Source organism: Triticum aestivum, chromosome 1B (genome assembly GCF_018294505.1).
Source record: "Triticum aestivum cultivar Chinese Spring chromosome 1B, IWGSC CS RefSeq v2.1, whole genome shotgun sequence".
Classification (NCBI taxonomy): Eukaryota; Viridiplantae; Streptophyta; class Magnoliopsida; order Poales; family Poaceae; genus Triticum; species Triticum aestivum.
Window position 1 is genome coordinate 148,033,029 of NC_057795.1, and position 25,859 is coordinate 148,058,887.

At 47.0% G+C, this 25,859-nt stretch overlaps 1 protein-coding gene across 1 annotated transcript; it reads left to right on the forward strand.

The window, feature by feature from the left end:
* Positions 1-15,329: 15,329 nt before the first annotated feature.
* Positions 15,330-17,334, forward strand: LOC123088464 (heavy metal-associated isoprenylated plant protein 35). The gene is made up of 3 exons (XM_044510677.1): positions 15,330-15,595; positions 15,748-15,823; positions 16,306-17,334. Exons 1-3 carry the CDS (start codon positions 15,374-15,376, stop codon positions 17,223-17,225), a joined length of 1,218 nt encoding a protein of 405 aa, XP_044366612.1. The 5' UTR covers positions 15,330-15,373; the 3' UTR covers positions 17,226-17,334.
* The last annotated feature ends 8,525 nt before the right edge of the window (positions 17,335-25,859 follow it).

The window sequence follows — 25,859 nt, forward strand, 5'->3', positions numbered from 1 at the left end:
TGAAGTTGGTTTGAATACAAGATTCAAATTCAAACTCCATATGTGATTATTTAAATGCCCTTTAATTGATTTGTGCTAAACAGCAGCTATAAGTTGTTCTAACATGCATGAAAATGGTACAGATGGATTCCTTGAATTTTTCTGATAATTTTTCATATATAAATTATTTAATTTGGAGTTACGGTTAATTTTCTATGATTTATTGAAGTTTTAGGCATTTTCTGGAATTTCAGAATTAAATTAAATCCAGAAAATACTTATTGCGTCAGCCCCACGTCACAGTGACGTCAGCAGGGTCAACTGGGCGCCTCCAGGTCAAACCTGACCTGTGGGACCCATATGTCAGTGTCACAGGAGTTAATCCCGGTCAAACCCAGCGCTGACTGGGGTTTGACCAGGGGTGGGGCCTACTGTCAGTGGGTCAGTGGCTTAACTAAAAGTAGTTATTAACTTAACCAAAGTTAGCAGGGGCCGGGCCCACCTGTCATGGACCTAGGGGAGGTCAAACCCCTGGTCAGCCGAGGCTAACACGCCGGCGGCTCGTCGCCGGTGAAGCCCGAGACGGCGGAGGGGGTCGGAATTCCTCCTCCGGCGACCAAATGGCCGGCGGAGGGCAGCTACGCGTAGCTGGGAGTCGCCCGCATCCATTTGTGCAAACGGCAGGGGCTGAGGTGGCTCGAGCTCACCGGAACGGGGTCCGCGGCGGCGACCGGAGTTCGGGCCAGCACGGGCACGGGGCTACGCTTAGCGAGCGAGCGAGCTGAGAGGCTGGGCGGGCTCCTGGGAGATCCACGAGCTCGAGGTCGTGCTCGGACGCGAGTTCGGTGACCTGCAACGACGGCGGCGACATCGCCGGCGGAGCCGAGCTCGCGGCTCCGGTGGAATCGAGGCTACAGGGCGCAATCGAAGGGGAAAAGAGGGAGGGGAGGCGTGGGAGCTCACAGCGGTGCCGTAGGGGTGGTTAGCCGGCTCGGGGACGCGACGATGGTGGTGAATTGACGATGAAGATCCTCGGCGGCCGGCGATGGAAACGGCGATGGTGGCGGCGTTGCAGCACGTCCGGGAGGTCCGTAGCTCAACGAGGAGGTGGAGGGGGTTGTGGCGGAGCTCGCAAGCACAGCGAGGGGTCGAGGGGGAGACGGTGGCTGCGGTGGTGCTCGTCGGTGGCGGCGGCTCCGCTCGGGTCCGAGAGGGAGAGAGAAACAGAGGAGGGGGAGAGCTCGGGAGGGAGTGAGGGGCGGTCGGGGAGGCGCGTGGCGTCGTCCGGGCGTCGCTGGGGAGGCCAGGGAGGAAGCAGGAGGTGGCTAGGGGGGGGGAAGCAGGAGGTGGCCGAGGCAGCGTCGGCGAGCGCCACGCCTCGCCTCTGCTCGTCCTCCTGGCAGAGGAGGAAGAGGACAAAGGAGGAGGAGGTGGGCTGGGCCGGCCACTTGGGCCGCCAGGTAAGCCCAGGTGAGATTCCTTCTCTCTCTCTGCTTTCTGTTTTATATTTCTGTTTTCTATTTTGTTCTGTTTTGTTTTAGTTTAGTAAAATACTAAACCATTTTAATAAATTCTGTAGTTTATTATGTAGTTTGCTAAAATATATACAAAGCCACTCACAAACTTCCAAAATTATTTGGAGTCATATTTAATATATATTAAATATAAATCCAAAGAAAATAGTTATTGGATTAATTCAAATGGCCAAAATAAATATCACTGTGACTCCAGAAATATTGGTTTAAATTTTACCTCTCACCAATATTTCCATGGAATAACAGGAACATTTTCTTGGACTCATTTGAGAAGATTTAATTGTTGGTTGTTTTTAGAGGTTTCTGAGGCTTTGAAAATTCCTCAATTCAATTTCATTTGAATTTAAACATGATGCTCACATGAGGCTAACCTAGAGCAATGCCTGAAGCTAGGGATGTGACAAGGTGTGGAATTGTCCCTAAGCAATTGACTATGTTACTAGACCGGTAATCACTATTGCAATTCTATTTGAGGGAGAGGCATAAGCTAACATGTCATCCCTGACTTGGAATTCTATGCACTTATGATTGGAACTATTAGCAAGCATCCGCAACTACTAACGTTCATTAAGGTAAAACCCAACCATAGCATTAAAGTATCAAGTCCCCTTTAACCCATACGCAAACAACCTACTTACTCGGGTCTGTGCTTCTGTCACTCACGCCACCCACCATAAGCAAATCATAAACATATTGCAAACCCTAAAACGGGAATCCCTCACGCTTGCGCGACACGGAGGGCACAATAGGACAACACCAATAATAAAACATGCAACTCAAACCAATCATAGCAATTCATCAACCACCGATAGGACAACGAAAATCTACTCAGACATCATAGGATGGCAACACATCATTGGAAAATAATATGAAGCATAAAGCACCATGTTCAAGTAGAGGGTACAGCGGGTTGCGGGAGAGTGGACCGCTGGATATAGATGGGGGAAGGTGATGGAGATGTTGGTGAAGATGATGGAGGTGTTGGTGAAGATCGCAGTGATGATGATGGCCGCTGGCACCGCTCCGGCGCCACCGGAAGCAAGGGGGAGAGAGCCCCCCTTCTTCTTCTTCTTCCGTGACCTCCTCCCTAGATGGGAGAAGGGTTTCCCCTCTGGTCCTTGGCTCCCATGGCTTGGGAGGGGTGAGAGCCCCTCCGAGATTGGATCTATCCGTCTGTTTCTGCGTTCTGGAATTCTGCCCTGGCACCGTTTCCTTTATATCTGGAGATCCGTAACTCCGATTGGACTGAAACCTTCGCCCAGATCGTTTTCCAAAAAATAGCTTTCTTGCGGCCAAAGAAGGGCATCAACCGCCTTACGAGTGGCCCATGAGATAGGGGGGTGCGCCCCCTGGAGTGGTGGCGTGGGCCACTCTCGTGGCCACCTCGGGCACCGTTTCGCGTTGATTCTTCCTCCCAAAAATCACAAATATTCCAAAATAATTCTCCGTCTGTTTTTATCCCGTTTGGACTCCGTTTGATATGGGTTTTCTGCAAAACAAAAAATATGCAATAGACAGGAACTGGCACTGGGCACTGGATCAATATGTTAGTCCCAAAAAATAGTATAAAAAGTTGCCAAAAGTATATAAAACTTGTAGAATATTGGCATGGAACAATCAAAAATTATAGATACGACGAAGACGTATCAGGGATCAATTGTAGCCTTTTCGATAAGTAAGAGTGTCGAACCCAACGAGGAGCAGAAGGAAATGACAAGTGGTTTTCAGCAAGGTAACGTCTGCAAGTGCTGAAATTTAAGTAACAGAGTAGTTTGATAGCAAGATAATTTGTAACGAGCAAGTAACGGTAGTAGTAAGAAAAGTGCAGCAAGGTAGCCCAATCCTTTTAAGGCAAAGGACAGGCCAAAACGGTCTCATATGACAAGCAAAGTGTTCTTGTGGGTACACGGGAATTTCATCTAGTCACTTTCATCATGTTGGTTCGATTCGTGTTTGCTACTTTGATAATTTGGTATGTTGGTGGACCGGTGTGTCGGTGTACAAAAGTATGGGTTCTTCTGTACCCCTTACTTGTGCATGAGCAGTTGTAGCCATGCTTGTGGCTGGGCCTGGTAGGACAGCGGAAGACAGAACGCGAAGACTACCAAGACAGATACTCAATACAGTGAACAAAGAGCAGAAGACAGGCTGAACCTCCCACGGAAGCATCCTTGCCAGGGCGGCATGCGTAGCCCCGACAAGCTCCTTGCCAGGACAACCCACACAGCACCAGCAAGGCCATCACCCTTGAAGCTAAGAGTTCTGACACCATCGACAACGTTAAGGCCAAGATTTGGGAATGCATGCGAGGTAGCATGCAGATCTTCGTGGAGACTGATGGCCTGCAGGTCCACATGGGACCAAAAGACGAAGACCCCGACCCTTGCCGGGGACGACTGCGAGGCTTGCCGGGGACGATCGCTGGGCCGCGGCCAGGCCCGCGCCCGGCAAGGATTTGCCACCTCACCACCACTCCAGTACAACAACCAGTGTGCCAACTAAGCAGACGCCTGCGTGGCGGCATGCGGATCTTCGTGGAAGCTCGACCACCGCACCAACACAAAGCCAGCATGGCACCGCATGCCTCGTCATCCTGGACGCTTGTCAAGGCAAGGAAGAGCGGCGACGGACGGGATGGCTTCTATTGTTGTCCCTGATAAAGTAAGAGGGCACGTAGGCAACACATTAAATGCGTTTGTCCTACGGTGCCGAGCAATAAGCTCATACACTATAGCTTGCTTTCCACCTCCTGTGTGCCACTGTGGTATTACGCATCTTTGCGGCCCGAACCTGGGTAAAAATCCCCTTTGTGCTGACTGCTAGACTTGCTCTTCATGCAGCTACTCTCCCCGCCGAATGTAGAAGGGATTGCCCTTGATCCCATAGGTGTTCGTTTCCCCGACACAGTGCTTAGGTGTTGTTCTTACTTTAACAAACCTCCTACTTATGATTAACCCCCTCGCAAGCATCCGCAACAACAAGAAAAGTATTAATAATAAATTCTAACCATAGCATTAAACTTTTGGATCCAATCGGTCCCTTACGGAATAGCGCATAAACTAGGTTTTAAGTTTCTGTCACTCTCGCAACCCATCATCTAATAACTAATCCACAATGGATTCCCTTAGGCCCAAATATGGTGAAGTGTCATGTAGTCGATGTTCACATGACACCACTAAGGGAATCACAACATACATATCATCAAAATATCAAACACATATCAAGTTCACATGATTACTTGCAACAGGGTTTCTCCCGTGACCTCAAGAACAAAAGTAACTACTCACAAATGATAATCATGCTCAAGATCAGAGGGGTATTAAATAGCATAATGGATCTGAACATATAATCTTCCACCAAATAAACCATATAGTAATCAACTACAAGATGTAATCAACACTACTAGTCACCCACAAACACCAATCTATAGTTCCGGTACAATGATTGAACACAAGAGATGAACTAGGATTTGAGAGGAGATGGTGTTGTTGAAGATGTTGATGGAGATTGCCCTCCCCAAGATGAGAGAGTTGTTGGTGATGATGATGACGATGATTTCCCCCTTCGGGAGGGAAGTTCCCCCGGTAGAATCGCTCCGCCGGAGGGCAAAAGTGCTCCTGCCCAAGTTCCGCCTTGAGACGGCGGCGCTTTGTCCCGAAAGTCCTCTCCTTATTTTTTCTAGGTCAAAATAACTTATGTACCAGAAGAGGGGCACCGGAGGCGGGCCGAGGGGAGCACAACCCACCAGGGTGCGCCTGGGCTCCCTAGTGCGCCCAAGTGGGTTGTGCCCACCTGGTGGGCCCCCTCTGGTACTTATTTGCTCCAATAAGTCTCATTTATTCCATAAAAAATCCTCATGAAGTTTCAGCTCATTTGGAGTTGTGAAAAATAGGTAGCCTGACATAGCTTTTTCAGGTCCAGATTTCTAGTTGCCAGAATTCTCCCTCTTTGTGTGAACCTGGCATATTATGAGAGAAAAGGCATTAGAAGTACTCCAAAAAGCATTACTATGCAATAAAACAACATAAATAAGAGTAGGTAAACATGATGCAAAATGGATGTATCAACTCCCCCAAGCTTAGACCTCGTTTGTCCTCAAGCGAAAACCAAAATCGAAAAACATGTCCACATGCTTAGAGAGAGAGAGATGTCGGTAAAAAAAAATACAGACATAGAAGCATCATGTAAATTATTATGACAACAAAAAACTTTAACATATTATCATAGAACTTTTATCATAGACTTCTTATGAATAAGTAAAAATTCATCACATTATCTAAGTATAAAGTATAAACTCTACTGGAAACCAACAAACTATGTTCTCAGTCAACTTTGCAACTACAATTCATCATCTTTTCAAGAAGGGTCACGTATCGGAGCCTTTAGGCAAGTCCACATACTCAACCATCATAGAGTATTCTATGATTGCTAACACTCACCGCATACACATGAGCAAAATGTTTCAACCAGACACATAGAAAGATAGAGGCTTATAGTTTTGCCTCCCAGTGTGTTCACCTCAAGGGTGATGTCAACAATAATAACTATGTGCCTAGATCTTTCCTCACCACATGATGCTTGCCAAAAGAGAAAATAAAAAGGAATAGAGAGAAGAACTTTGACTCTTGCATGGAAGTAAATACATAAAAGTAAAAGATATGCCCTTCGTAGAGGGAAGTAGAGGTTGCCATGCGCTTTTTGTTTGTATGCTCAATCCCTTAGTGCAAGAAAACATCACATTATATTGCCCCTTATGATGGCAACCTTTATTATGCAGTTTGTCGCTTTTATTCTTCGCCATCACAAGTTCGTACACCCCTCAATTTTCTCTTACACTAAATGATCTAACACTTTTAGAAGCAATTTTTATTGCCTTATTACACCGATGACAACTTACTTGAAGGATCTTACTCAATCCATAGGTAGGTATGGTGTACTCTCAAAACAAGAATTGGGTTTAAGGGTTTTTGGATGCACAAGTAGTATTTCTACTTGGTGCGGAATTTTTGGCTAGCAAAGATAGGGGCAAGCACCACATGTTGAAGGATCTATGACAATATAACTTCTATGTGAATATGAACAAACATGAATCATTACTTTGTCTTCCTTGTCCAACGTCAACTATTTGCTAAAGTGCAAATACCTCGGCTTAGCTTCCCTTGATCGCTCCCTCGCGCGTGAGCGCGCCTGCTTCGCCTGGCTCAAGGAGGGAGACACGAACACGACTTTCCTTAGAATTCATGCCACACATAGATACCAGAAGAACGGTATCCTTGGCTTGCCACACGAGGGCTCCTACGTCAGCGATGATACTAACATGGCCAAAGTGGCGTTCTCCCACTTCTCGGCCACCATTGGCTCCTCCTTCACCCGTGAGCACACCATCAATCTTCACGCATTCGACAACCGCCATTTTGACCTACTTCCTCTTGAGGAGCCATTCACCGAGGACGAGATATGGCTCGCCGTCAAGAAGATGCCTACAGGCAAGGTGCCCGGCCCCGATGGGTTCACCGCGGAGTTCTCGCGCTCGTGCTAGGCCTTCATCAAGGAGGATATATGTGTCGCGTTTGACAAGCTGTATGCCATGAATGGCATGGGATTCCGCAAGCTTAATGAAGCGCTACTCTTCCTACTGCCCAAGAAGCAAGATGCGTCTACTATTTTGGACTATAGACCGATTAGTCTAATACACTTGGTTGCCAAACTCTTCTTCAAGGTATTATCACTACGGCTAGCGCCACACCTCGGTGACCTAATCTTTGCGAACTAGAGCGCGTTCATCGTGAGGAGGAGCATCCACAACAACTTCCTCCTGGTCCAGCAAATCGCGAGACTGCTTCACAACCTCAAAGCACCGCGCGTCCTTCTCAAACTAGACATTGCCAAGGCCTTCGACACGGTATCGTGGCCCTTTCTTCTTGAAACCCTATGGCGCATTGGGTTTGTCCACTGCTGGTGCAAATGGATCTCTATTCTCCTCTCCACGGCATCTACCCAGGTCCTCATCAACAGCAACCCCGGGTCGCTGATACCCCACGTGCAAGGTCATCTTCAGGGCGACCCCGTTTCACCTATGCTCCTTGTTGTGGTCATCGACAAGCTCAAATCGCTGCTTCAGCATGCCACGCTACCGGCATCCTCATAAGACTCACCCCACGGCATGTGGCATTCGGCATCTCCATGTTCGCTAATGACGTGGTCAGCTTCTGCCACCCCCGATGCCCACGAGCTTGACACCGTGAAAGAGCTCCTTCGACTGTTCGGTAATGCTTTTGGCCTCCACACCAACTTCCTAAAATGCTCCACTTTGCCAATCCCTTGCGGCAACGAGGAGCTCGCCACCATCGGGTCCTCTCTTGCCTACCCGATTGTGGGTTTTCCAATCAAATACCTTGGCTTCCCACTCTCAATCCGGAAGGCTTCGGCTTCCGCGCTCCTCCCGCTCGTCGACAAGCGTGTGAAGAAGCTCGCAACCTGGAAAGCTTCTCTTCTCTCCCGCGGATAGCGCCTGGTCGTCCGCCATGTGCTCACTGCTGATACGACCCGTTGTAGTATACATACTAAGGTCGTTGATATTTCACCAGAAGCCGGTTGTGTTAAAAAATACGTTGCATATACACTGGAGTATTTACGGCCAAGTTACAAAGATGAACATACAATAGTAGATAGATGCATGCATGCCGAAGCGTTGCAAGCTATGTGCATCAGGAGAGAAGAGAAGTATGTTCAGGTTGAGATGATAATTGCTTCGGTGTTAGACTTTCATGAGTTAAGAGGAAACCAAGCAAAGAAATACTTTAATTATCTTGGTAAGCCTCATTTAGATGGAGGAACTAAGGAGTCCATGATGGATCTTGTTTGTTGGCTTGGCAGGAATAGTTGCTGCGTGAGAAACAAGTACATAAAATATTTTATATTTCTTTTCTTACCATGGAAGGAACGTGTGTGGAAGGGATGCTTGATACGTGATCAATTCTCCTTGCAAGAATGCGGCTGGGGTCCACCTGTAGAAGACATCACGATGGCACACTCATTTACCTAATAAAGTCTGGTTATTTTAGGGTGGGTCGTTCGGTTGTAAAGGTTATCTTGCTAATCTATAAAGCAAGAAATCTATTAGACAGTTAAGAGTCCAAATACTTTTGTACACGTACGAAGAGTTTTTGTTGGTTAGTCAGCTTGTTTTCCAAGCTATGTCATTTGGGTCGGCTATTAAAGCCTAGGGTGTGCGTCATGTAAGACAGGTTATATTTTGATAATAAACACGGTGTGTTTTTAGGGTAATACCCGTATCGAGTTTTGGGGGAAGCTGTCTAAAAATCCCTAAGTTTTGGAGGAAGCTTTAGAAAACCTCTGTGTTGCGATTTCTCTATGAGGAAATTGTTTTGTGCGTGAGTACCGTCATCAAGATTGGTTTTCTCGTGCTGAGCCGCAAGGTTCAAACCCTCTATTTCGTGTACATCGCGTGCGCGGGCGAGAGGTTACTGCTGCTGGTGGTGGTGTGTCGTGAAAGGTCGGGCCGCAACAACAGATCGGATCTCGCCATCGAGGTTCGGTTTTTATCAGGTGGTATTCAGAGCAAGGTTGTTCACGGCACTGTGCAGAAGATGACTAGTTTATCATGGAAGCTAAGTTATGGATTTCAATTGGAAGAGGAAGGCCGATGGGATGGACTTTTTCATACTCGTGTTGTGGTACTAGAGAGATCATGTGCTATGACAATCGACCACATGAGTTTGATTAACGCGGCAAGCATCGAGATGGTGGAGAAGTTGGAACTACCGATGACACCACACCCACAACCATACTTGTTTCGTTGGGGTCATGAAGAGCTCAGTGTCACACATCAAACCGAGGTACCGTTTTTGTTGGGAATTTTTTTTTGCACGGTTTTGTGTGACGTGATACCGGCACCAATGGTTTTATGTCACTTATTGTTGGGCAAGCCATGGTACAAAGAGCACGATGTTGCCTATGATTGCCAAACACACAAATATACTTTCAAGAAGGGTAAGAAGTACGACCTCGTGCCCATGGGCCAGGATCGTTTTATTGCTTGGAGGAGAGAACATCAAAAGAAGATAAAAGAAGAGGAAGATGCAAACAAGAATATAGTGGAAGCTACCATTCAATCTGTACATGAAAATATTGCTGCAGAGATTGAGTCGAAACCGAGGACGGTTTCCACTGAAGGGGGAGAGGATGATACGACCCGTTGTAGTATACATACTAAGGTCGTTGATATTTCACCAGAAGCCGGTTGTGTTAAAAAATACGTTGCATATACACTGGAGTATTTACGGCCAAGTTACAAAGATGAACATACAATAGTAGATAGATGCATGCATGCCGAAGCGTTGCAAGCTATGTGTATCAGGAGAGAAGAGAAGTATGTTCAGGTTGAGATGATAATTGCTTCGGTGTTAGACTTTCATGAGTTAAGAGGAAACCAAGCAAAGAAATACTTTAATTATCTTGGTAAGCCTCATTTAGATGGAGGAATTAAGGAGTCCACGATGGATCTTGTTTGTTGGCTTGGCAGGAATAGTTGCTGCGTGAGAAACAAGTACATAAAATATTTTATATTTCTTTTCTTACCATGGAAGGAACGTGTGTGGAAGGGATGCTTGATACGTGATCAATTCTCCTTGTAAGAATGCGGCTGGGGTCCACCTGTAGAAGACATCACGATGGCACACTCATTTACCTAATAAAGTCTGGTTATTTTAGGATGGGTCGTTCGGTTGTAAAGGTTATCTTGCTAATCTATAAAGCAAGAAATCTATTGGACAGTTAAGAGTCCAAATACTTTTGTACACGTACGAAGAGTTTTTGTTGGTTAGTCAGCTTGTTTTCCAAGCTATGTCACTTGGGTCGGCTATTAAAGCCTAGGGTGTGCGTCATGTAAGACAGGTTATATTTTGATAATAAACACGGTGTGTTTTTAGGGTAATACCCGTATCGAGTTTTGGGGGAAGCTGTCTAAAAATCCCTAAGTTTTGGAGGAAACTTTAAAAAACCTCTGTGTTGCGATTTCTCTGTGAGGAAATTGTTTTGTGCGTGAGTACCATCATCAAGATTGGTTTTCTCGTGCTGAGCCGCAAGGTTCAAACCCTCTATTTCGTGTACATCGCGTGCGCGGGCGAGAGGTTACTGCTGCTGGTGGTGGTGTGTCGTGAAAGGTCGGACCGCAACAACAGATCGGATCTCGCCATCGAGGTTCGGTTTTTATCAACTGCCATGCCGGTCCATATGCTACTCGCGCTAGCTCTCAACCCCCCAATCCTAAAAAAAATTCAACAGGCTGATCCGTCACTTCTTATGGCGCAACAAAGACGCACACACTGGATCTTGCATCGTATCCTGGAAAAAGGTTTGCCAGCCCCTGGAGCTTGATGGGCTCGCCATCCGTGATCTTCACCACACCGGCGTCGCGTTGCGAAAGCGCTGGCTGTGCTCTCGGCCACCGACCCCGAGCGCGTTTGGAAGCACCTCCACCTCCCCTCCGTCCACGAAGTTTTTGAACTTTTTCGGGCATCTACTTCGTGCACACTTGGAGATGGCAACACATGCAGATCCTGACGCAATCATTGGCTCCAAGGGCAGTCCATATCTGAGGTTGTGCCAACCCCGCTAACTCATATCCCTCGCCAATGCCGGAACAAGAGGCTCGTCCGCGAGGCCCTCATGGACTGTCGTTGGATCGTGGATATCCATGGCAATCTTAGCCCCACGACAATCCTCAAGTATGTGGATCTCTGGAGGCGTCTCCAGATGATCACTCTCTCTAGCGAGCCGGACATGCTCTCCTGGAAGTGGACTGCTCACGACACTTACACCGCGAGTTCCGCCTATCATGCGCAGTTTATCGGTGCTACTTCCTCACCCCACTGGCGCCTCATTTGGAAATCTTGGGCCTCCTACCAACGCAAAGATCTTCCTATGGCTGGCCTCCCTCGATCGTTGATGGACTGCCGAGCGTCGAGCAAGGCACAACCTACCACATGACCCCATCTGCAAGCTGTGCAATCAAGAGTATGAAACCTACACCATCTGCTTGTGGGATGTGTCTTCTCCCGCACAATATGGCACGAGATCTTGGCCTAGTGCCGCATGACCGTGCAACCCCAGGACGGCATGCTCAACTTCTTCGAGTGGTGGACGACCGCCACATCTACCGCGCCGACTTGCCTTCGAAAAGGTCTCTGCACTTTAATCACCCTCACGGCTTGGGCTATTTGGAAGCACCGGAATGCAGCGATCTTCGACGCCGCCACCCCATCTTCCACCAAGCTCACCGACGACATCAAGCAAGAAGCGGCGTTATGGTTTAGGGCCGGCGCCAAAGGTCTAGACAAAACAGTCCCTATAATCCGAACCTTCCCTTGTAAAGGCTGAGCAACCTTCCTTGCTCAACTTAGCGCCTTCGAGGTCGCCATTCGTGTGTACGGTACCGAAGGACGCCGATCTGTAACTTCTTTCCCCCAACCTATTAATGGAATGATACACTACCTTAGCGTACTCGGGGAAAAAAAGTTTGCATATAAGTTTTGTCCGAAGTCAAAGTATCTCAACTTTGACCAAATTTATAGAAAAAAGTATCAAGATTCACAATGCCAAATCACTATCGTTGGATTCATTATGAATATATAGTTTCATTATATATATATATATATATATATATATATATATATATATATATTTATATATATATATATAGTAAAGCTAAACTAAATACACTATGTAAATTTAGTAATTTTCGTAAAAATGTAGTAAATTATAAACTTAGGTAGTAAAAAAATATTTTCCTAATCACTATATTTTATACATCCTTTTATTAGATTTTGTATATAACGTTACTAGGGGGTGTAGAATAAGCTATTCTACACTCACGCTTAGAATAGCTATATATATATGGTATTGTAGATGTTGATATTTATTAATATAAATTTGGTCAAACTTTGTAAAGTTTGACTTCACACAAATTTAATACACGGAGTAAAAAGGACCGGAGGGAGTACTATATAAAATATGAAACTACCTAGTTTTCCTTTGATAAATAATCACTGTTCACATCTATTTCTATGCTTATCGAGAAAGATGGATTATTTTCACATGGAACCGCCCAATGAGTTGTTGCACGTTTTCGTCGTACTGAAACACAGACGAATGATGGAATAATATATTGCTGACAAATTTATTCTGGAATAAGTTGAGAAACACCATGGATGGTCGGTTTTTCTTACAATAATGGTTTAGTCGCATCAATTAGACCAGCGTAGACTTTGAATGAACAAGAACTTATTTAAAATCTTCATAACACAATACAAGAAATATTTTAGTGTTACATTATAGCGTTAGAGCATCTCTGGCAGACCCCGTATATCGCTAACCCGCAAAACTCGTTTACAGTTTACGAAAAAACGGTTTTGCGAGCCGGCGCGGGCACCAGCAGAGCAGACCCTGCATAGCGGAACTGTAAAAGGAATATCCGTGGGCCTACAAAACAGATGAATTTGGCACATATGCCATATATTCAGAATTATTAATTCAATATAAGATAAAATGTCAGTATTACAATACAACAATCATCCAAATTATAATTACTATTGAAATCACAGAAGCAAACTACAATTCAATACAAAACTTGTCCCAAATACAAATCACACATGAATTAAATGAAATGAATGCAAAAATGGAATGTGTTAACTGCCCAGCCCTTTGGCAATGGTGCTCAATGAGATCCTCCTGAAGGTGGAAGTGGGTGTTTGCATTTTCAATCTCCCTGTAGGTCCAAAGAAATGCTCTAACGCGGTTAGGGTCTCTGACTGGTTTGACACGGCTACCCATATTGTCGTAGAAGAACTCCAATTTCATGGGTCTCTCATCTTTGAGAATCATATTGTGAAGAATAACACAACATGTCATGATATTTTTCAAGGATCGCTTGTCCAAAAAACGAGCAGGTCCACGAACAATGGCAAACCTAGATTGCAAAACTCCGAATGCTCTTTCAATATCTTTTCGGGCTGCTTCTTGTACCCTTGAAATTCACATTGTTTCCTAGTTTTGGGGCCTTTGATGCTCTTGACAAATGTGCACAAAGAAGGGTAGATACCATCTGCAAGATAGTACCCCTTTGTGTATTCATGCCCATTGATAGTGTAGTCGCAAGCAGGAGCATCACCACTAGCAAGCCTATCAAACAAATGAGACCGTTGCAACACATTGATATCATTGAGAGTACCCGACATACCAAAAAAGCAATGCAAAATCCATAAATCCTCGGATGCTACGGCCTCTAGCACAATTGTTGCATCACGAGACTTTCCACAATACATTCCCTGCCATGCTTTCGGGCAGTTTTTCCAAGTCCAATGCATACAATCAATGTTTCCTAGCATGCTAGGCCAACCTCTTCTCTCACTTGATGCCATCAACTTTTTTGTGTCTTCCTCGCTGGGTGCCCGAAGATATTCAGGACTAAAGACACAGATGATCACTTTCACAAACCTACGCACCGACTCAATGGTAGTATCTTCACCAATGTGAAGGTACTCATCGACATAGTCAGCCGGAACGCCGTATGCAATTACCTGCATAGCTGCCAAGATTTTTTGATACGCACTAAATTCCTTCAAGCCCGCGTTATTTCTTCTTTGAGTAAAATACCGACAATTGGCCTCGCAAGCTTGCACTATTTTTACAAAGAGGGATCGGCGCATTCAGTACCTTTTCCGAAAGAGTTGCGGTGGATATGTTGGATTGTCCGCGAAATAGTCTTGCATCAACATCTCGTTCCTGAGATGGCGATTTCGAGGAATGCAAAGACGGCCGACGATCGATCCTCGCCGTCTCTTTCGGTTCTCATCTTCGTGCTCCTTCACCGTGAGGGCCAACGACAACATCTGCTGCCGATGGTTCACAAGCAGCGTCTCAACATCCGAGTCGTCCGAATCGGACGAATCCTCGAGCAAAAACCTCTCGCAAGGGCTCACTTCCATCTAAATTCACAAATACGAACGCCGCATAAGCCAACTATGCATAGCTGCGCATCCCAAAAGCACAAGCACAAGTACTCAACAGCGGCTCGGGGCGGTGACTCTGCGGCGGTGGATCCCGGGGCGGCGACAACGACTAGGGGCGGCTCGGCTCGGCGAATCCGGGGCAGCGGTGAAGTGGCTAGGTGGAACAGGGTGAGGGGCGGCCCCGCGGTGTGATTACTTCCACGGATTTGGCCGGAATCGCCGGCGGCGGCTGAGCGGAACCAATGACGGCCGACCACGGAAGAGGGTGGGGAATGAGCGTGGGCTGAAATGTCCCTCCCGCCAACCGCTTTTCTGGGATACAGGGCACCGTCGGGCCGAGGGAAAAAACTGCGTTTTCGTGGGTTGGAGATGGGATTTTACCGCGCCCCTCAAAAAAATTTACGGGTGCAACACGTTTGCATTGTCTAATCGGGAAGCATTTTTCACGTGGACCCGTATTTTGACGGTTATTTTGCGGGTCGGGACATTATACGGGATCTGGTAGAGATGCTCTTACGAGGCCTTAGACAAAGTAAGTGTATCGTACTTTATTGGTAAAAAATATCCAACCATTTCTCTCCACTTGCTTACTTATTTTTTTCTTTTCTAAACAACCTTCTGCAAAAAACAAAAAAACAAAACAGGAGAATCCCAAGACAAATGTTTTCCTTGGTCTACATGCATATACATGGGCATCTAGCCACCAGATGTGGGGAACAATTACCTCGTCCATTCATTCCACTACACACCCGAAAAACAAAAGGAGGATAGAAAGGGGGAAAGGAAAACAAAACCAATGCAACAGTCACCTCTCCCACTCCTTGATGGATGCTATTTAGCCATGCCCTTTCCCAGGACCAAACTCTGCCACTTTGTTCGGTTCTGCCCCCCTTTTGCTCGCCTTACCCCTTGGTTCCACCCTTCTTCACTCCCCTCCTCACTTGCACCAACACTAATAAGCACTCTCACTTCCCTGTGACCTCTCTCCATTCTCCTCACTCCACAGCCATGGCGTCTGCTGAAGAAGGCGCACAGCCGCTCATGTATCAGGTATGCAGTTTAGGATTCTTCTTGATTAGCAGATACGTAGTACAAGATATCATCATCTTTGTTTGTCTATTTTGTTTGGTTTTGGTTTCTTATCACTGCAAGATTCTGATGAGGTTTAATTCCATGGTTTGGGCTTTGCTGCTCTTCTTCAGACTGTGGCTCTGAAGGTCAGCATCCACTGTGAGGGCTGCAAGAAGAAGGTCAAGAAGGTGCTACAGACCATAGAAGGTGGGCATAGATAAATAAAGAAGAAAAATATAATACTTAGATGAAGAAGAAGAGAAATACAAAGCAGAAATGTTCAGCAAATCTGTATCAGTAAATCTTAGGAAAGCTCCCTAGAAATGCAGTGGTAGTGTCATTACATTTTTCTCTCTGTTTTCCAATCAGGATTTCAAAAGTTTATTTCTCCGTATTTCCTTCTTTCTGCGAAAAGGCTTTGATTTCAACTTCAGGTCTGTAAATAAAAGGGCATCTGGCTGTTTAAAAATTTGCAAGTGATGTTTTATGTGTGTGCCCCTGTATTTACTATGAAGGGGAAAAGCAGAGGGGCCCCTGTTTCCCTCACTAAATCCCTTGCCCCAAAGTTCTGCAATCTGTTACAAATTCTTCACAAAAAAAACGCATTGAATTGGTGGAAGAAATGCTTAGTAAGGGATTTAGAAGAGCGTTTTGCTAATTTCGTTGCGCTGTTTGCATCAACTGAGCAGGTGTGTACAAGACGGACATAGACACCCAGCAGCACAAGGTAGTGGTCGTTGGCAATGTCTCCGTCGACGCGCTCGTCAAGAAGCTCATCAAGACCGGCAAGCACGCCGAGCCGTGGCCGGAGCCCCTTCCTCCCCCCTCTGACGCTAACCCGCCTGCCAGCGGAGGCGGCGGTGATGGTGGCGGTGGCGGCAAGAAGAAGAAGAAAAAGAAGAACAAAAACAAGACCGCCGAGCCGGCGGCGCCGGGTGCCCCGACGGCGGAAGGCGCTGGAGGCTCTGTTCCCCCGAAGAATCACGACCACACGGGCACGTGCGATGAGGCGTCCGGCCACGAGCAGCCTCATCAGGTTGAAGGCGGCGGTGGTGGAGGCGGCGACCCACCGAAGAACCCGGGTGCCGGAGATCCGCACGACGGACGGGCCGGCATGGTCGCCCCTTTCGCCATGACGCCGCAAGGCATGCAGCCTATGGCACCCAGCGCCAATGCCTCCGGTGGCGGCGGTGGCGGCAAGAAGAAAAAGAAGGGCAAGGGAGGCAATAACGGCAATGCCAATGCCAACGGCGGAGACGGTGCAACAGCGCAGATGAGCCCACACGACGCGCCCGCGAATCCCGCCATAGGAAACGCCGGTCAGAACGCCCCCGCCGTCGTCGACGCCGGGGCCTACCCGCCCGCCACCGCGATGAGCTACCCGGGCTACTACGGCAGCGGCGCCGGTGCAGGGCACATGCCGCCACCGTACGCCATGAGCTACAGCACCTCGCACCCGCACCGGAGCAGCGCGTACTACCACCCCATGGCCGGCGCGGCCTACACGGGCGGCGCGGGGTACTACTACTCAACGGCACCGGTGTCGGCGGCGCCGGGGTCGTATTACATGTTCAGCGAGGAGAATGCCAACGCATGCAGCGTTATGTGAGATTGTTTGTTATTTAATTGAGGTTAGATGATTAATGAACTGGTCCTTTGTAATTTAAGCATCTTTAGAGCATCTCCAACTGCCGCGCCAAAAGACGCGCGCGGGTAAAATGCCCATTTAACGCGTGCGGCGCGCTCCAGAGCTGGCGGAAAACAACCGTGAGCGGTAAACGTTTGCGCGCGCGGGAGAAAGCTGGCGGTCGCGCAGTAGATTTGGCGCGCCGCTTCGCACGCGCCTATAAAATGCGGCGCTCGTCACGTGCTCTACCACACTGCCACACGCGCATTTCCCCGCCTCCTCGCCGCTTCCACCACTTTCTCGCCACTTCCTCGCCGCTCAGCGCCCCACCACCACCGCGCCACCATGCCGCCGCGCCGCCGGGGATCATCTGGCTACCGCGGCGTCCGCCTGCGCCCCTCTGGCGCCTACTACGCCGAGATCCGGTCCAGCGACGTCCGCCTCGGCCTCGGCACGTTCGAGACCGAGCACGAGGCCGCCCGCGCGTACGACGTGGCGGCGTGGTGCCTAGGGAGGTCTCGAGCGCAGTTGAACTTCCACGACGTCTACACGCGCGAGCAGGCGCAGCGCGTCGCCCCTCTGCCTCGTCTGATTACAGACCAGGACCGTGAGGACCACCATCGGCTGCAGCGCCGCCTCCTCATCACCGAGGAGGACGAGCGAGCCATGGCGGAGCGGCGCCAGCGGCACCCGGAGGACGTCGCCGTCTGGAACGTCTTCTGGGCGGAGAGCATAGCAAGACGCCGTGCGGAGCGTGCCGACAGGCGTCGGCGCAAGGCACTGGCCATATCGCAGTGTGATATCGTCGAGGCAGGCGGGACGTCGATCTTCTCCCCCGACGATGACCGTTGGGACGACATGTGGCTCGATACCTCGGACAACACCACCGAGGATGATGATGATGAGGACGGCTGAGGGTAGATTCTAGTTGCACCGTAGTTTTATCTAGTTGCATCGTAGTTTTTTTTATCTAGTTGCACCGTAGTTCTTTATCTATCTATGCTATGAACTATGTAAAATATCTTTATATCGTTTTTTATCTATGCTATGAACTATATATCTTTTTTATCTATGAACAAAATATGTATGCACCGAAAAAAGTGTTTGTGGGAGACCGCACGCTGCATTTTAGCGCGCCTGCTGGAGCTACACGCGCGCCCTGCAGTTTAGCGCGGCTGCTGAAGCCAGCGCTGCGCGCCGCGCTAAACCTGATGATGGGTGTGCCGCAAACTAGTTTTTAGCGCGCCGCGCGTTGGGCGGCCGTCAGAGATGCTCTTAGCTAGTGTTAGTATGGTCATCTTGCTGTCGTAAGCTGCAACATTCTTGGAGCTTGCTTGTATTGCAACCTATTCATGGCATGACAATTGGCTGTGTCGACCAAATTGCTGGTCAATGTTGCGAGTTGATGGAAATTTTGGCATTGAACATTGACTTTGGCAATTTGAGATGGGATTTTTAGTGGCATCTGAAGGTAGGGGAGAAAAAGAGTATTTAATCAAAAACTACCACAATTGACGGAAACGTGACGAAAAACTACCACTTTACGTTTTTGTGCGAAAAACTACCAAATTTGGACTAAACCGTGGCAAAATACTACCAACTCGTGAAGTCGCTCGCTTCGCCCGCGCTAGCCCCGAATCTGACCGGTTGGGCCCGTGAATCAGGCGCCACGTTGGCTAACGGTCGCCCGCCGCGCGTAGATGGCCGTTAACGGCCCGTCCGCTGTCGGAACGGCGCCTGTCGGTGCGGTGCGGGTCAAATCTGATCCGTTCCCCTCTCGATTCACTCTCTCCCTCCTCTCCCTCTCTCTGACCTAGGTGGCGGCCGCCATGTCCTCGTTGATTCCGGAGGGCGGCGGCGCTGGCGGCGGCGACGTTGGCGGCGGCGACGCTGGCGGCGAGACAAGTTTGGACGCTGCTGCCTCGCCCGCGCCTCCACCGATGGCCAGCGGCTCAGTCGATAATTGGTTGGGGAGCACCAGTTTCTCGATGCAGGCCGGCTCGCAGCAGCCGGAGGCACCGCTCTCCCAGTCATCGCCAATGGGTCGCAGGTATGCAAGTATCATCTGCTGGGCTTTTGGTTAGCTGCTTCAACATTGCAAATTAGTAAGATGTGTTTGTTTCTGTTAGTTGGACATGTGTAGTAAACAGGAGTCAGTAAATTGTATAGCTCAATCAATTTCAATTCAATTCATGAGCACTTATTTGTGCAGTTTGGCTGACCAGAAGTGGGATATATGGTTTCATTTAGAAGGAAGAAACCCTGTGAAAAGGGGTACATTTGAGTCAGATATTTCTTTGCTTACTCTACAATCACTCATTGCTAGTGAAGGGTATGGGGACAGTGATTACATGTACTATGTGAAGGAGGAGGAAATTGGATCTGACAGAGTAAAGTATTTAGGTAATGAAGCTAGTGTTCATGGAATGTTGGACTTTTTTCATCATGTCAAGCTAGTCAACATAAGGGTTGTGAGAAATGTTGAACCTGGAATTAGTACACAGGCTAATGAGAATTACATGAACACTCAAGAGAGCTGTTGTGTGAAAAAGGTTGTGGAGCAATCTGAGCTTCTGAATCAGATAGATGATAGAAAGGCTCAGCTTGAGAGGAGCAGGATTCAAAGAGAGGCAGATTTGAACCACTTTGAAGGAGACACTGAAGTGTCTGAATTTTGTTCTGAGGATTTAGTTCATTCAGATGGGAGTGCTGAAGTTGTTCAACCAATGGAAATAGTGTGTGTCTCTGAAGAGAATACAACATTGCAAACTACTGCTATTGTCAAACATGTGAAGAATCCTGGTCCAACTAGCAGATGTCACAAAGAGGTAGAGAAAAAACATTTTGAAGATTGGTTTCCTGAAGCAGATGAGTTTTGTTTTGCTGGTGATGCAAGCATAAGTGATGAGGAAGAAGTAGATGATGTTGAACTACCATACCTCATGAAGAAGCCAAACACAAAGAGTAGTAAGAAAAAGATGAAGGAAAGGCTATATTTTGACCCCTCAATTCCCAATTCACATTTACTCTTGTGCAAGAACTTGTGTTTTGATAGTGTTTACCAGTTCAGAGAAGCATTAAGAGATTTTCATATAAGGACTTTGAGGTCTTTTCACTACCACAGGAACACTCCAACAAGAACTATTGTTTGGTGTTCACAAAGAGAGCATGGATGTGAATTTTACATGTGTGCCTCTAGGATAGCTCATGAAAGAACATTTTGCATTAAGAAATGTAACATGGAGCACATTTGTCCAGCATCAGCAGAGAACACAAAGGTTACTACTAAGTGGCTTTCCAAAGCAGTTGAGCCTTCTCTTAGAGCAGATCCTAGAGCACCTGTGGATTCACTTATTAAAAACAGCAAAGTCAAGTTTTCAGTTGATGTATCAAAGAGTGTGGCCTATAGGGCAAGGAGGAAGGCTATTAAGGTTGTACAAGGTGACCAGAAGGAGCAGTACTATAGACTGAGGGACTACCTACAAGCAGTTCTTGACACAAACCCTGGTAGCAGGTGTGTAGTTACAACATTTGAGGACCCAGAAAACCCTGCCCCAACACCTAGATTTAAGTACATGTTCTACTGCTTGCATGCATCAAAGCAAGGATTTCTTAATGGTTGCAGGCCCTTTATAGGTAAATCTATAACTGCAATTTGTTCAAAATATCTTGTTGTAAATCTATGGTAGCTAATTTGGGTATTTATTGCAGGGCTTGATGGTTGCTTCATCAAGCTAACCACTGGACAACAAATACTTGCAGCCACAGGAAGAGATGGCAACAACAACATCTACCCCATAGCCTTTGGTGTGGTTGATAAGGAAGATTCAGATAGTTGGACATGGTTCCTAACACAGCTAAGATGTTGCATTGGAAGTGGTAGCAAATTTGGAACCTACACCATTATTTCTGACAGGCAAAAGGTATGCACCCTATCTTAGCCACTAGTTCAGATATATATTGTTATTAGTAGCTTTATTTCCTTTTGTTCATAACCATGGTTGTTAATTTACAATCAGGGTCTTCTTAAGGCTATAAATGAGGTGTTCCCTGATTCCCCTCAGAGATACTGCCTCAGGCACATATATGCAAATTTCCAGTCAGCTGGTTTCAGAGGAGCAGAGCTGAAGAAGCTAGTAGATCAAGCTAGCTACTCATTCACCAAACATGGCCATGAATTAGCAATGGCAGAGCTTAAAGCAGAGTGTGAGGATGCCTGGAAGTGGCTTAAAAAATTCCAAGGGAGACTTGGTGTAGGTCTGCAATGGATTACAATTGCAAAACTGATCTTGTTGTCAACAACCTTAGTGAGGTTTTCAACAAAATGATCCTTGATGTTAGGGCCAAACCAATTAGGACTATGTTTGAAGGAATTAGGACTAAGCAGATGATCAAAAGGCAGAAGACTAGGGAAAAAACAGAGAACAGCAGGTGGATGATCACAACCAACTATTCAGAGAAATTAGAGGAGAATAAGAAGTATGCCAAATTTTGTGATGCATATAAGGCAGGTCCTGACATTTGGCAAGTTAATAGTAAGGAAAATCAGTACTGTGTGAACCTAGCTACTCAATCATGTGACTGCAGGAGGTCGGACATGACAGGTGTGACATGCAGTCATGCAATAGCAGCAATGAGCAAGATTCACATGCACCTAGAGGACTATGTGCATGAATTTTTCAAAAAAGCACTATATATTGAAGCATACAAAGACATAGTGTACCCTGTCCCTGGTCCTGAATTCTGGCCTGACATCCATACTCCTGATATTGAGCCCCCAGTGTTCAAAGAAAAAGCAGGCAAGAAACAGACAGCTAGGAGAAAGGGGTAGTTTGAGGTGCCTGCTCCAAAGGACACAAGCAGGATGGGAACAATTGCAGCAATTGTGGTCTACAAGGCCACAGATATACAAACTGTGGGAAAGCTCTAAAACCTAGTCTTGAGATGAGAAAGAACTTACACCAGGTCATTCAACAATGATGCATTCTTTGTTTAATTATTTTAGTTCTGGTCTATTTACTAACTGATTTAATTTTGTCATGCAGGAGAATAGAGAAATTTTTAGGGGTTCCTCTAGTGTGCTACACATCCACCTCCAGAACCAGCACCATCTGCTCCACCTCAACACCAAACTACACAGATGCCAGCATCATCTGCTCCACCTCCTAAAGCAATGAGGAACAGAAAAACAACAGCAAAAAAGAGAGGTTCAACATCAACAGTTTCAGAAGGAGCAGCCAGATCTTCACCAGCACCTGCAACAGGATCTGCATCAACAAGAGCTCCAAGAACAAGAGGATCAGCATCTAAAAGAACATTCAATGCACCAAGAACATCCACTGGAGAACCAGGGATATTGGCAGGCAAGAGGAAGAGGAAACCTCCTAGCAAGTTTGCATCCTATTTCAATGCTAGTGGAAACTATTGAGTGTATGGTACTTATTTGTGTTCTGGTACTAAATGTGTGTTGTGCTACTAAGTTTGTGTTTAAATTCAGACATGTGAACTAAGTTTGTGCTACTAAGTTCTAGTACTAAAATGTGTGTTGAGCTACTAAGTTTGTGGACTTATTTGTTCAGTTTAGGTGCATGTTTTAATTGTTTTATTTGCTTTAATTTGCCATTTCTACAGTTCAGAAGTTACTGCCAAATTGATTGTAGGTAAAAAAATCTGCACAAAAAAAGTCTAGCCTGGGGCTCGAACCCAGAACCAGTTGGTTGTAACTATGCGTTCAATACCAATGGGCTAGTGCTGGTGATTTGTTTGACTAGCATCGGCCACACTTATTATATATTGTTAGCCACGTCCTGTTTTCAGCGTACGTAGCAGCCGGCAGCGTGGTGAGCGTGCATAGATTAAAACTAGTCATTTCAGATTCTACAACTTTATTACGTGTCCACCTACCACGCCCTCTGCTCACTCGCCCACTCGCTGCTCGCACCGCCCACTCCACTTCCCCCTCTCTCCTGTCGAAATCACCGCCGACAACCACCGCCACCGCCGTCGCCATGGAATGGCAGCTCGCCATCGAAGCTCTCGCCGGCAACAACAAGGAGATCCGGGCGCAGTACAGGGAGATCGCGCGCTGGTTCCCCAATATCGCGATGCTCAGGAACCACGCCCGCGGCCTCGTGAAGGTGATGACGGCTGATGAAAAGCAGCGCGCCTTCCCTGCCGGCCGCACCATCCCGCCGCCGACCATTCTGCTGTGGGCGATGCGCGAGGTGCAGCGCTCCCCCGACCCCAGGCAGCGCGCTAGATGGTGGATGTACCGCTCATCCACCATGCCGCCGGCCGCCGCGGACGACGTCACCGATGCCGTCCTCGCTCTCCCAGCCCCAATCAACAACGCCTACTGGGAAAGGCGCAATCCATGGGTCCTTGGGCCCTCTAACGACTCTGACGGCGAGTCTTCTGACGACGAGTCCACTGACGACGAGTCCAGTGACGAGCCCTCTGACGACAAGGTGGATGAGGTAGTCGTACTCTCCGACGACGAGCCTGAACTGCAGATGCTGGCTCCCGTCCTCGACGCCGTGGAGGGGGATAGGAACCGCCCAATCAACGTGGATGCGCTGCCGGAGGTCGCCGATCTCCCAGACGGCATCGTCGTGAAGCAAGAACAAGATGGCGGCGAGGAAGATGTGCTGGAGCCGGCATCGGGCAAGAAGAAGAGGGAGGCCGTGACTGCGGTGCACCGCTCGCACCGCCTGAAGATGCTGAAGAAGGAGTGAACTGCTGCACTAATATTCAGTTTCGTCAGTCCTGAACTTTCCTAAGTTCAGTAAGTTCCTAGGTTCAGTTTCGTCAGGCACTATCTACTACTAGTTCATCTTTATGTCAGGCACTATCTACTAGTAGTTGCTATCTATGTCAGACTATGAATGGCAGTACTATCTATCTATGTCAGACTATCTATATATGTTACTTCCTACTTGCTACATATGTTAAGTTATTGTCAGAATATCTAAGCTAATTGCTATATATGTTACTTGCTACTTCCAACTATGTCACTACTGTCAGTTATCCACACATGATATTTGCAGAGTAAAACAGCCTCATCATAGATAAAACATTCTTACTTACCTAACTTAGCATGAGTACTTAGCATAGTAGGTCTTAACATAATAGTCATTACATCATAGATAAAACCAAATAGTTCTTAAACCATAGCAATACCTCCCTCCCTCATACCATTCTGAAAGCACATGAAACTTTCCCAAAATATACACCTAACATGCATGACATTCCACGGCCAGCTATATATATAGGCCTACTAATTACTTAACCCACAAACCAACCACTTCACTCATTCATAATTGCCTTGATCCTCTCCAGCTTATCTTTGCTGGCATGCCCAGCATTGAGCAGATCAGCAATCAGATACTCCAGCTTCTTCTTCTCTTGCTTAAGTAGGTCCCTGTCCCCCTCCAATTCCTTCATGGCCTTCCTCGTGTTCTGAATTATCTCTGCTTGGCTTTGAAGAATGCACCTTTGCTCCTTGGCAAGCTTCAGCTTTTCCATACTTAACTCAATATTTGCCTGATCCTCAAGTTGTTTCTTCTTCTCATTTAGTTCATTGATTGCCTGACTGGTATAGTCCATGTCATGAGACATCTTGCCATCTTGATAGTCAAATAGCTTGGATACATCTTCCACCAACTGGCTGTAGTTGTTTGACAGGAAATCAATTTCCTTCTGTAGCTTGGCCACCTCTTTCTCATGGGCTTGTTTGTCATTCACCCTCCCCAAGTTCTGCTCATGATACATGTCCCAAATCCTGGTTAGGCACCTTTGTAGAATCTCTGGCCAAGGACCATCCACCCACTCCACAACCCCACAGTTCACACCTTCATCCTACAGAAGCAATTATTTATAATTAAGCACCTGACTTAGCATCAGAGATAAATTCAGTTAACAGCTACATTTAGCAGTAGATATAAATTCATTTAACTCTGTTCTTTTTCAGTTAACACCTACTCTGTTATTTTTCAGTTAACAGCTATATTCTCAGGTTCATAGTACACTAAAGATATCTGTTTGTAGGTGTTCTCAGGTTTAGTCATGTATTGAATTCAGTTAACTACAGATTTACTTTCATATATAGCTTCCATATTTATGGCACTTTCAAGTTTCAATTCTAAACTATAGCACACATCTCTGCACATCACACATCTCTACACCACATGTTGCACAACACATCTCACATCTACAGCAGCAAAACACATCACACATCTCCACCAGCAAAACAAGTTAGCGTTCAAGATTTAATACCTGTTGCATAGGACAACCCAGGAAACGCCTCCCAGTCAAAGCACCTTCAAAAGCCACCATCTTCTTCGGCCTCTGATGATGCATCATGCACGTAGGCTCAGATTCAGTGTAAGAACCACAGAAAGATGGTTCCACCACACTGTCAGGGGTTTCCTGCAAAAGAAACTTCGAATCAAACCAAAAGCAACTTGGAATCTCCAATTTGGATGAACTAACCCTAACCCTAACTCTGTTCCACCATTATGCACTTACAAATAGCTGCTGATCCAATGAAACCATGTTGATGTCCTCGTCCGAGCTGTCCTCGTCATACCAGGATGGCATCCTCAACTTCTACCGGCA